Consider the following 16528-nt stretch of genomic DNA (forward strand, 5'->3'; position numbering starts at 1 on the left):
CATGTCTGTGCCTGAGGTTAATATGCAAAACATACTTAACCTGCAGACTGTGTTACAGTGATATTCTCTCTATTTTTGGCTGGAGCACCTGTGGTGAAGACACAACCCAAAAATGGAATAAGCCCCCACTTTGTCATACCTGAACGCAGATGGCCATGAGACTTTTCCCATCCTCTGTTGGTTTCTTTTCTCCCATGACCTTCACAAAAACAAGATAAGCCCCAAATTTTGCTATCAAATCTCAACAATCACCAAATTTTTGTTCTTGTTGGTAAAGAGCCAGGGCACAACAAATACTTTCAGCTGCCATGTCTTGAAGATGGAGTGATCAGATGGGTCAGTCTGACCTGTGCTCACAAGGGGAATATGAGGTGCTGGGATGGGGGTGAAGCAAAACCACTGCTCAAGTTTCTGCAAACCCCCCAGACCTTTGTTGACAACATGTGCAAGGATTTGGGGAGAGGAGGTTGGGACAGGCAGAGGAGAACTCATACAAGAGAGAGAGATGCCCTTAGTGACATTCATGCCTTTCATGCCTGCAGCTCCCTGGGACCTGATTCAGGAATTTTCTAATAGATACCTTCAAGTGCATGTGACAGCCTGCTGAGCAAATCTCCCTTACTCAAAGCTAGATACTTGGGTAACTTTTTCACCCCTCTCCCCATTTATTTCAATTGCATAAACAAACATACAAACAATATTTCCACCAGGCTGGAGCATTTCCTTTGCCCGCACAACAGCTTCAAATGAGATCTGATCTTTATTCCTCACTGAAGACATTATAGTTATATACTTCAAGAATATCTAGATCTACAAGGTGTTCAGGTACCTCACTCACACTGACCCAACACCTGTCAAAAAAAGAAGCCCCAGACCCTGAAGAACATACTAAAAAAATCAGTAGGAGTTCTATGCTTAGCAGGAATGTAGGGCTGAACCATATTCAGATCTTCACCAAACTGTCTCATTAAGTTTCCACCCTCATTTCCTTCAGGTGAAGATAATCTCACTAAAATCCTACTTTTCTTGCTTGACCAAGCTCCCAGTTTGATCTTCTGCTTTGGAGACCCACTGATTTCATGCCCACATACACCCACTGGTGGCACTTGCTGTGGGGCCTTCCATTAACAATGGTGAAAAACAGGAGATGCAACCTTTAAGTCCCCACGGTATCCTCACTTTGTCTTAGCACATTGTGTGCAAAGCTTAGAGAATTGTTTTAAAAGGTCTTTCTTCTTGTAGTCTGAATATATTCACACTGGAAAAGTGAGAAAATAAACATGTTTATACATTTATTATATACAATAGTAAGGCACAAGTTTAAACAGCAAAGAATAAGAAATCTTTGGCTGACCAACAATATCAACATTTGCTGGGGGTGACACATAACGTTCTTAATTTCCCCCCTATGTACAAATAACCCTCCAGCTGTACAACACTGTACACAAACTTCTCTATACAACCAACGACAATAAAAAATGACAGTATTTTACAACTAGTTACCAACGTCACCTGGAATGGCTACAGCACAGTTTCCCAAAACCACAAAACAGTTCAAAGAGCTGGGAAAATCAGCACAAATGGAACTGTACCGCTCTGCTGAGAGGGTCTGATCTATGGCAGTAGTACTCCACACGAGTCCTGCTAGTGCTCAGGCTGGGAGGCAACCTGCTGCTCCTCCAGACCTTCCCCCCAGGAAAACTGACATCTCTTGAGTTCAACACAATTGAGGAGAATGAACCTTTGGGTTATTTAAGCTGTTGCCTACAACAAGAGTTGCCTACACCACAGTATCTAACAGTTTCCTATATGTAACCATGAACTTGGGGCACGATCAGTTGTAAACACAGCTTTGGAAACTGGAGGTATTGTGGTCTCCACAAGGAGAAGGAGGAATTCTGTACTCTAGCTGCCTTGGAGAAGCTGAGCAGAACCACTACCAAACATAACTGAAAGCCTTATCATGCATGCTGATCCAACAGTGTTTCTGCTGGACGCCTCCCTGTCCGCCTGCACACAACTTATTGAACAGTTTCATCAAAAGAAATAATACAGCTGGCAATAAAATGCTTAGGGACTTACAAGCACGTGGGTATCCTTATTTCTTGGATAAAAAAATGATGAAATTAAATATTCACAAACACTTTACTTGTATTCCCTTGCTTTGTCTTCCTCCCACCCCAGTCCTACCACAGACACTTGAGGAAGGGCCACAGAGGTGGGTCAGCAGTGATGTCACGTGCAGGCCTGGCTTTGATGCAAACAATTACAACGTTTAAATTAACTTTAGGGAAAAAAATAAAATTATCTTACAAGGCATATATTAAGCTGCATAACATCTTCCAAGGGTTTTACACATTTGGTTTCATAATGCAAAGCTGCTAATACTTAAAACACACAGTTCGCTTGCCCACACAACCTACCTACCACTACTGCATTTAACAAGTGCAAAAATCAGAAAGAGAGTGACAACAACATGTGTCTAATTCTATGTACACACAAAAATAAGTGCATAGCTTTAACATAGCAGGTTTTTTCTTTAAAAAAGGAAGGTATCAGCCAGGCAGTATTGACCACAAGGCTCTTGCCCGTGCAGGCTTTGAGTTCGCAAGGTCTTCAGTTTTCAGCAAAAGCAGAGTTTAAAATGCCTGGTGTTCTCACGGTCAAGGGCTATGATTTGATACCTACAGGAAGGGGTGATCTTGAGCCAGCCCTGAGCACACGATTACTTCTAGCACCCATCACTCTTCCACTCTAGGCAGCTTCACATTAAATCCCATCACCCTTTTTCCCAAAGCCAAGTTCTTCTTAAAGTCATTACGGTGCACCACAAGGTTCAGGAACTGCAAAGCCAATACAAAAATACCTCACAGAGGAAAATTTCCCTATCAGCATGTGCAATGCACAAAGCGAATGGTATGCCATGATCAACACAGCTGGTGAGTTGACTGCCTTACAGTCAGTCACCACCTCGTACTAAGAGACAAAGCTGAAAATGAGAAATGTTCCATCCTAGGTAAAATAAGGAGAAAAGAAACCTCAGCTCAGCACAGAAAATCCATGATGGTCACATACTGCTTTGCAGTTAAAGCCTTCCTGGCCTAATTCCACACCTCTTAATGCCCAGTCCCACATCAGCTTGAACAGCAGGTTTGTATGGTCAAGAAAAGTAGGATTTGGCTGTAGGCATTGAAAATAAGGAAAAATCTTACCACAAGCACACTGATTCTTCTAATACTATGAACCAGCGCACATTAAGAGGCATCTTCTGATTTCATGCACTTAACACCTCTGAAAACACAACCACGCAGCCCCCCTCTGAAGGAACTCTGTAGTGCACAGCCCTTTAGGGAGCTGTTGGAATCCTCCCGTAACTTTCCCTCTTGAAACCTTCCTATGGTTACAACACGGATTGCTTCAGCATGCTCCCCCCCCCCCCCCCCCCCCCCTACATTTATCCTCCATGAGAATTCCAGCCAACAACTGCTCCTACCAAAAAAAGAAGTCTCAGCAAGCTCTGAGATTGCAAGACATGAATATTTGCGCTGTAAATCCAGCTACAAGAGCAACACTTGTCCAGCCAGGAAAGAGGCACCTGACTTGCCTGCCCAGGAAAACCATACCATGCCACTTCAAATAAATACTTAGAAGAACCTGCCGTGTACACCTATAGACCAATTATTCACAAAAACTAGGCAGTGAAATTTTTGAGACTTTGAAACTTTTTGAGAAATGCATTGATACTGAGGAAGATGCAAGTTTTTCCTGCATTACTCAGAAACTCCCTCTGGCCTCAAAGGAGACAGGATTTCACTCCCTGTCCTGGCTGCAGAGAGGTAGGAAAACAGAGCGGCAGTGTGCAACCAGTCTTTAACTTCACTACTTTCTCTTTATGCCAGAAAACCCAGTTTCTTTTTGCCTCAATGATCCCCTTCTCACACGATCTTCCATTTTCAATGCCTCTCTCTGTTTAGAAAATCCCAGACATTCATTTCATCGCTCCTCTTCAGCGCTCTTGACTTCTCGCCTGGTCCAAAGTCTACACATAACAGACTCAAGCTTCATTTTGGGCAAAAACTTTATCTTCCTTCAAACTGTAAGGGTTAGTTTTCAAGGCTGGCACACTGAGGACCATCTTGGACCTGGCTGTACACACACAAAACCCCAGAGACGCTGTCCTCTGCTCAGATGAGGACTTCCATCATGTCCTGATCTGGAAACTCAGGCTTGTGGAGCAAGCTGCTCACTCTGCCTTTGCTGTCAGGCAGCTTCGTGTGGCTGGAGCTCTCTGAAATGGAAAGAAGGGAAAGTTGGTCTTCAGCTCAAATTCAACAGCAAGTTGTTCAAAGCAAGTATCAACCCATTTTTGGGGAAGCAAAGGTGGGGCATGTCCTAACTGTACGTCCTACATCCTGAAACCCAATTTGTTCAGGACACTGAGAATATGTAATGCTTAATTCCCTGCACAATGAGAGCAGGTGTGTCAGTGTACACAGACCTCAAGGGCAGGCACAAAGATGGTATTTAAGAGATACAGACCAAAGTACCTCTTTAATTAAAATCATAGAATGGTCTGGGTTGGAAGGAACCTTAACGATCATCTGGTTCAGTGACAGTCAGCCCTCTAATGATACATGGCATGTTTTTAGATTAAAAGCTTGCTTTTCAGAGGAGATGAATGTGTAGGAAATGGATATTTTCAAAATAACATGCACAAAAGAGATATCTCCTTCGTTAGGGCAGCAAACCAGCAGTTTCCACCTTTCAAAAATAATTAAAATTTTATTTTTTTATCCTCCCTAAAACAAGATCTCCACTTTCTCCATACTATTCCCTCCAGCTTCCCTTTAAAAATTAGGGAGAAAATGGTACTTTCACTAACCATGGTTTAGTTGAGAAAAAAAAGAAGAGTCTGAGTATGTGAGCAGGTGTGGAGTGTTTTCAAGGCATGAAACTCGGCAATTTTATATCTGGCAGCATGAATAATTGCATTTGCTGCAAACTCTGCCTGCCACAGGTGAGTGGAGCTTTACAGAAGCTGTTGAGCATGAAGCTCTGCAAAGCCAGACTGGGCAGCCTTGGAAAGTTCCCTCTACATAATTTTAGTTTCCCTGGAGAAACCTCCACTCCGCCTAACAAACTGTAATAGCATCACACACATACACACGCCATCAACACTGGGGTGTCTCTGGGGATCTGCTGACAGCCTGGGGGGTGCTGACATTTTGCACTGACATGGGGATCTGGCAGAGCTCACCCAGCTTCTCGCAGGCCACTCGTGTCCCCGGGGCCCGTGGAGCTGGGCTGTGTGACGGGGTGGTACCCAGCCGTCCCCGGCCGGGGAAGGAGGCAGTGCCGGGCCAGAAGAGCTCGGCAGCTTTGTCCGTCTGGGTGCTGCTGTCTTTGCTGGCCGTCTTCGCGTGGGAGGCTGCCGGCACTGGGACAGGCATGCACGACAAGGAGGGCAGAGGAGGAGGCAGTGAGGGGCCTGGTGGGTGGTCATGGTGCTCCTTCCCCAAGAGCAGCCCTGAAATCACATAGAGGTCAGTCACATGCTGGCTCAAATGCAAGTGCTGTGCCTTTGCTCCACCCCTTAGCTACAAGGTGCTGGTCTGGGTATGTCTCCAGACCCTTAGCTTGGATTAGCTTTTACCCTTGATGCTATCTGTTGCTCTTTTTCTGACATACATATAGTACTTCCCTACAAATAGCTTTTTGAAAGCAGGTTCCCCTTCCTGTGTTCCCCTCTGCACATTCATCCCAGTGGCACTTACTCCAGGCACATCCTTGCACACCTCCACACATTGATCCTATGCAGCCCCAAACCACAGGTAGTACTGCACTCATTTTCCCATTCAGCTGCCATATCATGCAGTCCTACACACATGGATGCTCACCCTCTTGATTAACTTTAATCAGGCTTTTTTTAATAGCCCAAACTTGTTATTTACTCCCAAAAAGTTGTAAACATTATGTTTTTGTATCTGGGAGGACTTCTTTCAACTCTGGCTTTCTGTTATCAATGCAGAATTATTTAATACAATTAAAAGTATAATTAAGATACAATGCAAGGTTTAAAACTGACTATTTTTTACTTAAGCACAAGGACACACGTTCTACCATGGAAAGTAATCTGCTGTCAAGGCAATGTGTGCTGAGGCACTTTTGCTAAGCTCAAGCAGAAGGATCAGGATGAAGTGATGGATGAGCCAAAATTTAAACAAAAGCTGAACTCACCTATGCTTCCCTTCCAGAGCTTCTCTTCCTTCCTCTCCTCAGCTATCTGGCTGCTGGTGAGCGAGGTCTGGCGTGAATGCACCCCCGTAGCAGCGGCGATGGAGGGGACAGACCGAGCTGGTCGCAGGCTGGCACTGTCAGCTTTCCCTGGATCTTTTCGTGACCGTTGCTGAAGGACCTTGATCATGGCATCCTTCTCAATAATTTTGGCATGGAGATTCTTTATTCTGGCAAAATATGAACACTCTGCTTACGGGAATGGAAAAGGCATTCATATGAGCAAGGCTCCGCACCCTGGGGCAGCGGGGAGGTCCCAAGGTACATGCCCTGCTGCTCTGTCCCATCTGCTTTTGAGCTACTTGGACAAGGTAGCTCCCAGCAGTTCCTCCAAGGATAACCATGCACTTCAAAACAGACAGCATTTCTAGCTATTAAGGCAAAACTTTTCTGCAAGGTTAACTGAACTCATCTATGCTGTCGCTTTATCAATGCTCCAGTAGGAGCAATGAGGGCAGTATCCTAACTGGGCTGCAGGTTGCTACCTTCACCACAATTGTTGTCAGCTGGAGTAAAGGCCTGCTGAAGCGAGATTTTTGATAAATCAAAATCCCTTTGATTTATCTAACAGCTAGGCTGGGCTCTTGCTTATCCCTCACTGCTGCAGAAATAATCAGCACATGGTGTGCAGAGCTGAGCAAAGCTCACTACTTCTCTCATACAGACCCTGAAGACTCAAATCACTCAAAACCAGGATTATCTGAGACTTTTCTCCAGGAATGATTAGCACCAAATCATACTGAAAGACTACAAAACTATATTTAAAAAAACTCCCGTACACTATGATAGTCAGATGATAGCTTGACTGTGCTGTACAATATATAGTACAATGCATCTGCATAGCTTTTGTGCAGCAGTGAAAGCTAAAATGCCACATTTGGAACACCTATATATACAAAGGAGACAGATAGTAACTTCATGTTGGCATTAGTTTTCATAATCAGATGTCTAATTTGCAATGAAAACACAAGATGCTAATCTATCTTTAATTAAGTCAATGGCAAAACTCTACTACTTCCCTGGAAGCAGGATTATCTTACATCTGTGAGCGGAAAACAAAAACCAAACCCAGTAAAAACAATCACTGACATTTTCCACAAGCAACAAATACACCTTTTTTATTAAAGTGTCTGCAGACTTGTGTTTTTCTGGGGAAGCCAACACTGAAGAAACAACCTGAATGTGGAAAACTGAGTGTATCTAGAAAGAGCAACAAGCAGGCAAGGAGCGAAGAGCAAGGCAAAGGAATGCCCTCATGTTGCTGATTACAAATGAGTGGGATTACAACTTCAGCTTTTATGGCCAGATGTTCCTGCTTCCAGAGGGGGATTTTCACAGAGATTAAACAAGCACTCAGCTGCCTTATATGCCAACCTACTTCTAATCGTAGAACAGCTTCTGTTTGGTAAGAATGTCAGTTTTGTCACAGGAAGTTAGGAAGGAAGTTATCTAACGACAACAACCCTTTAATCCCTGCTTTAACACTGAAGAGCAAAACTAAGTCAACGTAAAGCTAAGCCCATCCTTTCCAGGTATGCAGGAAGAAACATAAGGGCATCCTGGTTTATCTGAACCCAGCCCAAACACCACAGCAAGCAGGTATGGCACAAGGTCCCCTTACGTGTACTCCATGTCCTGGCAGCGCCGGTTGGCTTGCACGACCTCCTCCTCTTCCTGCCAGCCCCGCACCTCCAACGCCATCTCGCCGTAGCTGCCATTGCGTGAGTGGCTTGGGGCTGAGGCATCCCTGGCAAAGAGGGTCACCACAGTGAGTCAGGCTCCTGAGACTGTGAGGGTGGCTTTTGCAAGTGAGATTGGCACTTGCAAAGAAAACCCCAAACCCACGTTCAAAGAGCAAGCTAGCGATGGCTGCCTGTCAAGTGGAGGGCTATCTGGCACTGGGTCATCCTGCTGCAGGCTACTCTTGGCTTGGGTTTGGTCATTAATGCCATTAACTGGGTTGAAGGAAGAGAGAGCACGCTGAAATCATGGGTGACCCATGCAGGGCTAACAACCATCCTGAGGGACATGGTCAGACATCAGAGAGACTCACTCACTGGGTCCCAAGTCAGCAAGACTACGTTGCAAACTAGCAACAAAGCTCTACACTTTGCCAGTTGAAAAAAACCATGGCAATTGCTGCCTAAACTGAAGTGCAAAAGGAAAGGACCATCCTGAGTCATGCATTTAAAACTTATTTCGAAGGAAAAACTCTTCTTAGGATAATTTCTGAGGATTTGGTTTCTAAGAAACTGGGGGCAGAAGTTAATTATTCCATCCTCCTGATCATTGGAAAGTCTCACTGCCTTTTGTGCTTTTGGGCACCATGCTTTGACACAGACAAACTGGAGACAGATAGTCCAGACAAATGCAATGTGAATGGGAAAGGGTTTACACTAGGACATGTCAGGAACGGCTGAAGGAAGTAAGTTAGTTCAGACCAGGGAAGATATAAGAAGGAATATCTGTTTTCCAATATTTACAGGACTGTTTGAACATCAACAGTGATCTGTTTGTCATCGTGTACACCTGGGAAGGACAAGAATCAATGGAGGTAATTTGCAGTATAGAAGTTTAGCTCAGCTATCAGGAAAACCATTTTAGTTTGAAGATTAATGAAGCAGTGAAAGAGGGGATTTAGGCCACAAAATTTCCCTCATAACAGGTTAAAGAACTGCATTGCAGGCCGTGGAATGGATGCAGCCATATACCAACAGTCCCTTCTCACTCCATTGATGTGTTGGGAGGAGCTGCCTCACCTGTCCTGTGTAATTTGGCACCCTGAGACTTTGCCATTGAGGCTATTGCTTGAATCAGGCGCTTAGACCTGATAAACTTTTGGACCTAGTCAGAAGAATAAATCCTGTCTTAACCGAATATTGTATCTCACTGGCATGATACCACAGAGAGGTGCATTAACCCTGGTGGCGCAACTCAGCAGGGAAAGGCAAGCAGCACCCAGCCTTAAGAAAATATCCACTTTGTATTGTTTCCCCATACTTTCCATGGTGAAGAGAGCTGCCTGCTTACAGCAAGGTCATCTTACCTCTCCGTTGCAGCTGTGGCTGCAGCATTCATGGCAAAGTGCCGGATCGTACTCTCCTCCAGGTACTTCTGCTCCCATTTGGTCATGTCAGCTTCCAGGGCCAGGATCCTCTCCTCCTTCTCCCGCACCAGCTCCATCAGGGCTGGGGCATTGTGCTCCGGGAGGGTGCTTGCCTGGTAGCTGCCCTGCCTCTGTCATTGGAAAGAGCAACAGACATTCATCCCCTGCCAAGCATGGGAGTTGCTGACTTGTTTTTCCCCAATTCCATGGAGCATGTGAAGACATCCCCATGTCTTTTGACAGGGGCAGGTGGAAACCCCAGGCTAAACCCCTTAGCCTGCAGGAGAACAGGAAAATTGAACATATGTGCAACCCCAGCACATGTCTCCCCAGGCCATGCTGACAGGCTGCTCCCTGGATCTGCAGGGATTTATGGAATACCCCACACCAAGGAAAAAACAGGAAAAGAAGCTGGTTGGAAAAAGAAGCAACGAAGCTTTGAAAGATATTTTTCTTACTGCGACTTCATCCCATGGCTGAGCAGTGCTCACTATGGACAGTCAGTTTCTACCTATATATAAAAGCTGAAAGAAAGTGACATGTAACCCATTTACAACAGCATCTGGGAAAATACCCCACATGCATTTACACCAGCCTCTTCTGGCACATTAGTTCTCATGTGCCCTCAAGAGATGCTTTCTGCAGTGTAGCAGCCAAGTTTCTGATCAGAGGCACCGTGGGGTGGCTCCTATGGGATGCTGACAAGTAGCAGTGGCTGAGTAACTCTTTGCATCCACACTGAAAGGAAAGCGCTTACCCAGGCAGGATTTATCCCACCCAGTTACAGCACTTAATTAAGTCACCTAAGCAGCATGGGTAGCTGCCCTGAGCTTCTCTCACTGCACAGAGAGAGTGGAGGCAGATGGAGATTAGGTCCTCAGCTCAGGAGAGGGATGAGCACATGCCAAGGGGAAAGGTGTGAAGCTCTGGGAGAACTCAGCAGAAATAAATGAATTTTAAAATAAAAAATACAAGAGATTTGTTACACTGCATGGTGCACAGTATTGTGCTAAACTGGAAATAGTGTCACAGGACCGCTGGTTTCTCATGCATGCTACATCATGAATGTGCACTGGTGGACCTGTACCATCACACTGCAGTGCGGGCTGCAGCAACCATTTCCATTTTCGAACCTACATTTCCTTCTTCTAGACACTTATCTCCTGCTTACAAGAAACTAGAGATACTAGGGAAAGGCTGCAGCCTTTGCCTCTGGTGCAGTAACAATGTGTTTGGAAGCTGCTTTCTGGAAATGCAATATGGAGTGGCCCTTGGGAGCAATGGCTGTGACTCTGCTCCTGCAAAAATATTGTCAAATCTCTAGCAGAAAGGTAACATTTTAGAAGCATGGTCCTGGTCTACAAATGGCAGCTTGGGACATCATGGATGCCTGTCGTCTTCTGAGTCAAAAGCTCTGCCAGCCCTGCGTGCTCAGCCTCAAAGGGATTGTTTTTTGGGTCCAACTGTTTCATCAGTGATAATGAAGATTTGCCATTTGGACTCAGCTACCAGCAAGCCAGGGATAGAATAGATTCTGCCTCAGTGTCTCCTTGTATCTCTTCTGCTGACTCTATTAAAAGTGGGAAAAAAATCCCCTTTTTTTCTCTGCAATGAGAACATGTCTCAGTGGCTATAATTTTAATAGCTCAGAGAAGACAGCTCTGAAGCAAAAAGCTGGGGCATTTTGATGCCACATGATTCATTGCAGCATTGTGGCTCATAAACGAAAAGTATAAATAACAATAGTAAAAAAACCCCCAAAGTCTCCTCTCAAAGCTGACAGGTGAGAAAAGAAGTTAGAGTATCTTTCCTCTTAAAACTTACTAAGACAGAATGGGTACAGGCATTTGAGAGCTGCGTCAACCCAAAATCCAAATGCTAGTTACAATGCCAAAAAAATTTAAAAATTAAGGAATCTGTAAGTTACAGAGGAATTTTCTGCCAAAATGAACAATGTAGCCTGAACTCCCAAGACAAGGACTTCAGCAACAGTCCATCCCAAGTTACTTTATATATCAACTTGTCCCTATATTCTAGCCTTTCTTAGTTCTAGTTTTATCTTCGCTTGAATTTTAATTTTACGTTTCTCAAGTGTTCTTTCATCTACACCAGCATTAGCATGTCATACCCCAAGTAATTCCTTTGTTAAACTGGAGGAAAGCTGGCTAAGGGGGAACTGAGAAGAGCCACTGGAACAAGACTTGAACAGCAAGCCCATGGTGGACAGGGCAAGAAAGACTTACACTTAGATGGCAGCATGGAAGAGTCGAGATGAATGAGAAGGGTCTCCAGGGACCAGCAGTGAGAGCAGAAGGGTTCTGGGGGGATCTACCCTGCCCTGGGGCTGCTGGCAAGAAGGGGATGCTCTCAGGTCTGGCCATCTGATGACTCTGCAAACCACTGACACTCACTGTAGAGCTATTTCCCAATCCCATCCTGTTGGCAGGATCAGCCCCTCTGCTTTCTGGCAGCACAAGCTCTGTGTAACAGCTGCTTTGGTTTCCACTAATGCCTTATAAATAAGTAAAGGTTATAGCAGCAGATGCCTGCGATGACAGATATGAGTGAGCCCTTCAGAACTGCAAGAGCATCATGCTTTGCTTATGTTGCTGGTTCTTCCCCAAGCTGTAGTTTGATACATTTAGCACATCTGCTCGCTCTCCTCCTGAGCCAGTGCCCATGTATTTGACACTCAGTGTGGGCTGCAGCCTGACAATTCTTCCTGCAACCTCCTTATGCTTTTTTTATTTTCCTTTTCACAGGTGACTGGAATTTGGGACTTAGGGATGGAGGAGTTATAACAAAGGAATGATTGTGCATAAAATACAAGCATAACACTACCCCTCTAAGGACACAGGGCTGCCAAAAACCAAGGGGACACACAGAGAAAGGCAAATCTACACTTATAGCCCATTCTGGACTGGACTGATAAATAAATTTATTGTCTGAAGATTATACTATTTGCCTCCAGATCTGTCATGGACTGAGGTTTCTGTGAACCACATACATCAAGCTTTGCACAGAACAAGTATGGCCCAAGGTCCTGCTCCTACCAAATCCCACATAATCCCACCCTGCTTTTTCAATGAAAGACCAGCCAAAACCTGTGGGCTAAATCTCACACCCACGTGTACTGTACCTTTCCTCTCCTTCTTCTGTGGGGAGCTGATTTTGCACAATATGTCATTGCTGGAGAGAAACCTGGAAGGATGTTTTCCCCATGCAAGGGTAGAGCCCTGCCTGCCCTTGGGCAGGGGAACCAGGACCTCTCAGCCCTGCAGCAGGCAGGGCTTGTCCGTGTCCAGCAGCCCCACAGCAGAGCTGCCCCATCCTCTGCTGAAGATCAGGAGTAAGAATCATAGAGTGGTTGGGTTTGGAAGGGACCTTCAAAGATATTCTAAATCCAGTCCCTTCATCATGGGCAGGCAAAACTTCACGAGATCAAGTGTCTCAAAGCCCCATGCAACATGACCTCGAACACTTGATCCACAACCCCATCCAAAGGAATGGTTTGGGAGGAAAGCCCAACAACCTGAACCCAAAAGCAAGGTAGCAGCTAGCAGGCCTGCAAGTGACCGTCCCTCTTTAAAACCAACATCGAAGGCCCTGTGCTGGGGTACTGCACAGACCACCCCGTCCTCACCTGCTGCATCCTCAGTGAGTCCAGCTCCCGCTCCAGGCGTGTGCGCAGCCGCCGCTCCATCTGCTCCCTCTTCTCGCAGGCTGCCTGCAGCTGTGTCAGCGCCTGCTGCAGCTTTTCCACCTTCTCCACATAGGCCTGTTTCCTGCGCAGCTGTGGGGTACAGGGGGTCAGCAGTGCTGGAGGGCCCTGCACCCCCACCCTGGGCTGCTGGGACCCCTGTGCACTTGCAGGCATGCACTGGGCTCCAGCCATTTGCTTCTGAGAGTTTCCCTAGGGGAAGCATGGTGCCTCTTTGATGAATGGGGAATATGCACAGTAGGCATTGCTGGGGTAGTGCTACCCCTTTAGGAGGGAATGCTGCCCAGACCTTCCAACCACTGGGAATCTGTTAACCATGAACCCCCCTGGCCATTTCTAAGCAAGAGATATCACATTGGTGGATACTCTTTGTGCAAACACAGAGGTTGGACCCAGTTAAGAGAAATCCCGGTGGGTTTAACCGACTGGTGACATTTGGCACATTGCCTGCACCTGAACAGAGAGGGGGTTTTTTTCAGTTCTGCATATTTGTTCAACACATGTGGAACAAACAGAGTGCCAGCAGTCAGAAGTGCTCCATCTGCTCTACCCTGCTCACAGTCTTGTCCATATTGATCTGTAGATGTCCTGGCAGCTGAAGCTGGGCCCTTGTTACATATATAATGCAATTACTGAAGGAGTAAATATGACACAAGGATTTTCCAATACAGGGTTTTACAGCCAGAGATTGCTCAAGAAGCATACCCCAAAAGAGGTATGAATTCCTCTTCTGCCACCCTAAATCCATCCATGTCACAGGTGAAGTGAAATACAAGCTTGTTCGCAGCAAAAGCAAAGCTTGGCCTAAACAAACCTCACCAGGCAGAGCCAACAACTGGCAGTGTGACCTCTCTAGCTCTGTTGCAATCCAGGCTAATGCTTACAGCTCCCTAGGCGTTTCATGAAAATTAATGAGATTATAATCCCCCCTAGTCTCTGGCAACAGCACGAAGACTGCATTCCTCAGGAGCTCACGACTTGGCAAGACAGACACAGCAGTGGCTTCTTGCTGAATGTGCAATTTTGGCAGTAGGAAGGTGTTTGTGTCGCCTCCCAGCCACAGCAGCAGGGATTGGAGGGGGGTAGGGAGCTCCTCAGTGTCCCTCATCTGCTCTCCCACGTCCTGCCAGAAGCTGCAGGGTCCATCTGTATCACAGCAGCCACAATTTGGCTTTGGAGCAGCCCTCTGAGCCCCAGGGTTCACACAGTCGCACATCAGTGCACCTCTGCCCATGTGGGTGAAGTGATGCTCATGTGTCCTCTGCTTTCGAAAACAATTTTGTAGGAGATAGGCAACAAGACAGTTCTCACATTCATAAATTTACAGGGAGATTTTTGAGCCAATTCTTGACTTTTCTATCCTGCGTGTAGATTTATAAGCAAAACAATCACCCATGCATTAAAAAAATTAAGTACAAAATGTTGCTATTTGAATTAATGGGTTGTCAGTGAAGCGTGTATCCATAAGGAAGGAGGGACTACAATCAGAGATATGTGATACTAAGCTCTAACACCTCACAGACACATAGACTACAATAAAAAAAAGCTGGATGGCACCTGGAGAGGTACCAGTCCATCTTCCTGCTGCAAAGTAGGATCAACTGTACCTAAAACCTGGCACATGTCTATACAATCAGTTTACAAAATCCCCCAGGGGTAGGGACTCCACCACCTATCCCGCCAGAAAACTTTTACCCTAATGCCTAATCTGGATTTCTCTTACGCAACTTAAGCAAATTACTTCTTGTTCTGTTTCCAAACTGTGATCTGCTAGAGCGAGAAGCATTTAATTAAACAATTCTCTTATTCACAAGATCAGCAAACTTGCCTGAACAATGCCCTTGTCCCAGGGATTAGAAAAATCAAGATGAAGAAGAGCTAAGGCTAAAAAAAAGGGATGATCCAAGCAAATAAATCTGAGTAAAGATGAGTAGGTCTTGGAAAAATATCTACACTAGAAATGTGACTCCAGTTTGAGCAACAGAATTCTATAGTACGAGATTCGAGTGAAAGACTCTTACAGAGATGGAGAACCCACTATCACCTAAGTAGGTTGTTTCAGTGTTCATTACTCTAACTCTTTATTTCAAGCCTGATTTGCTCAGCTGCAGCCCCCAAACACTGCATCTCATTATTTCTTTTTATGTAGTTATATAGCAAAGTTTAATGTCTGACAGCAATCCCTTCTTCATCCATCCCTGGATGGATGAAGGGAGAGCAGTGGATATTGTCTGCCTCAACTTCAGCAAGGCCTTTGACACTTGTCTCTCACAATATCCTCAGAGGTAAACTCAGGAAGTGTGGACTGGATGAGTGGACAGTGATGTGGATTGAGAACTGGCTGAAGGCAGATCCCAGAGGGTCATAATTAGTGGCACAAAGTCTGTTTGGAGACCTGTCAGTAGTGGTGTCCTCCAGGGTTCAATACTGGGCCCAGTATTGTTTAACTTATTCATCAGTGACTTGGATGAAGGGGCTGATGCCTTCTCAGCAAGTTCACTGACAACACAAAGCTGGGAGGAGTGGCCAATACCCCAGAGGTCTCTGCAGCCCTTCAGAAGGACCTCAACAGGTTGGAGAGATGGTCAGAGAAGAATGGTCTGAAATATGACAAAGGCATGACAGGGTCCTGCACCTGGGGAAGAATAACCCCATGCACCAGCACAGTCTGGGGACTGACCTGCTGGAAAGCAGCTCTGTGGAGAAGCACCTGGGGGTCCTGGTGGACAACTAGTTGTCCATGAGCCAGCTGTGTGTCCTTATGGCCAAGGCAGTCAATGGAATCCGGGGATGCATTAAGAAGAGCATTGCCTGCAGGTAGAGGGAGGTGATCCTGCCCCTCTACTCAGCCCTGGTGAGGCACATCTGGAGCACTATGTCCAGTTCTGGGCTCCTCAGTACAAGAGAGACATGGAGCTCTTGGAGCAGGTCCAGTGGAAGGCTACAAAGATGATTAAGGGACTGGAGCATCTCTCTTACAAGAAATAGCTGAGGGAGCTGGAGCTGTTCAGCCTCAAGAAGAGATGACTGCGAATGGACCTCATCAATGTCTATAAGTATCTGAAGAGAGGGGGTCACGAGGATGGAGCCAGGCTCTTCTTGGTGCCAAGCCATAGGAGAAGAGGCAATAGGCAGAAACTGATGCACAGGAAGTTCCAGCTGAATACGAGAAGAACGTCTTTACTGTGAGGGTCACTGTGCATTGGAGCAGATTGCCCAGAGAGGTTGTGTAGTCTCCTCACTGGAGATACTTAAGAACCTTCTGGAGGAAATCCTGTGCCATGTGTTCTACGATGACCCTGCTTGTGCAGGGAGGTTGGACCAGATGACCTTCTGTGGTCCCTTTTAACCTTATCCATTCTGTGATTCATCCTCATGGGCATGGACTGGAGCTCAACCACCTCTTC

General features: G+C 45.9%; 1 protein-coding gene across 1 annotated transcript in view; it reads right to left on the reverse strand.

Moving 5' to 3' along the window:
- Positions 1-1271: 1271 nt before the first annotated feature.
- Positions 1272-16528, reverse strand: part of AMOTL1 (angiomotin like 1) — a 57153-nt gene continuing 41896 nt past the window's right edge. Inside the window, exons 8-13 of the mRNA XM_032678773.1 lie at positions 13044-13193; positions 9341-9531; positions 7916-8041; positions 6238-6464; positions 5258-5527; positions 1272-4288 (exon numbers count right to left, since the gene is read on the reverse strand). Of these exons, the coding sequence (XP_032534664.1) occupies positions 4185-4288; positions 5258-5527; positions 6238-6464; positions 7916-8041; positions 9341-9531; positions 13044-13193 (1068 nt within the window). The 3' untranslated portion in view covers positions 1272-4184. The remainder of the gene's footprint in view (positions 4289-5257; positions 5528-6237; positions 6465-7915; positions 8042-9340; positions 9532-13043; positions 13194-16528) is intronic.

Source organism: Chiroxiphia lanceolata, chromosome 2, assembly GCF_009829145.1.
Source record: "Chiroxiphia lanceolata isolate bChiLan1 chromosome 2, bChiLan1.pri, whole genome shotgun sequence".
Classification (NCBI taxonomy): domain Eukaryota; kingdom Metazoa; phylum Chordata; class Aves; order Passeriformes; family Pipridae; genus Chiroxiphia; species Chiroxiphia lanceolata.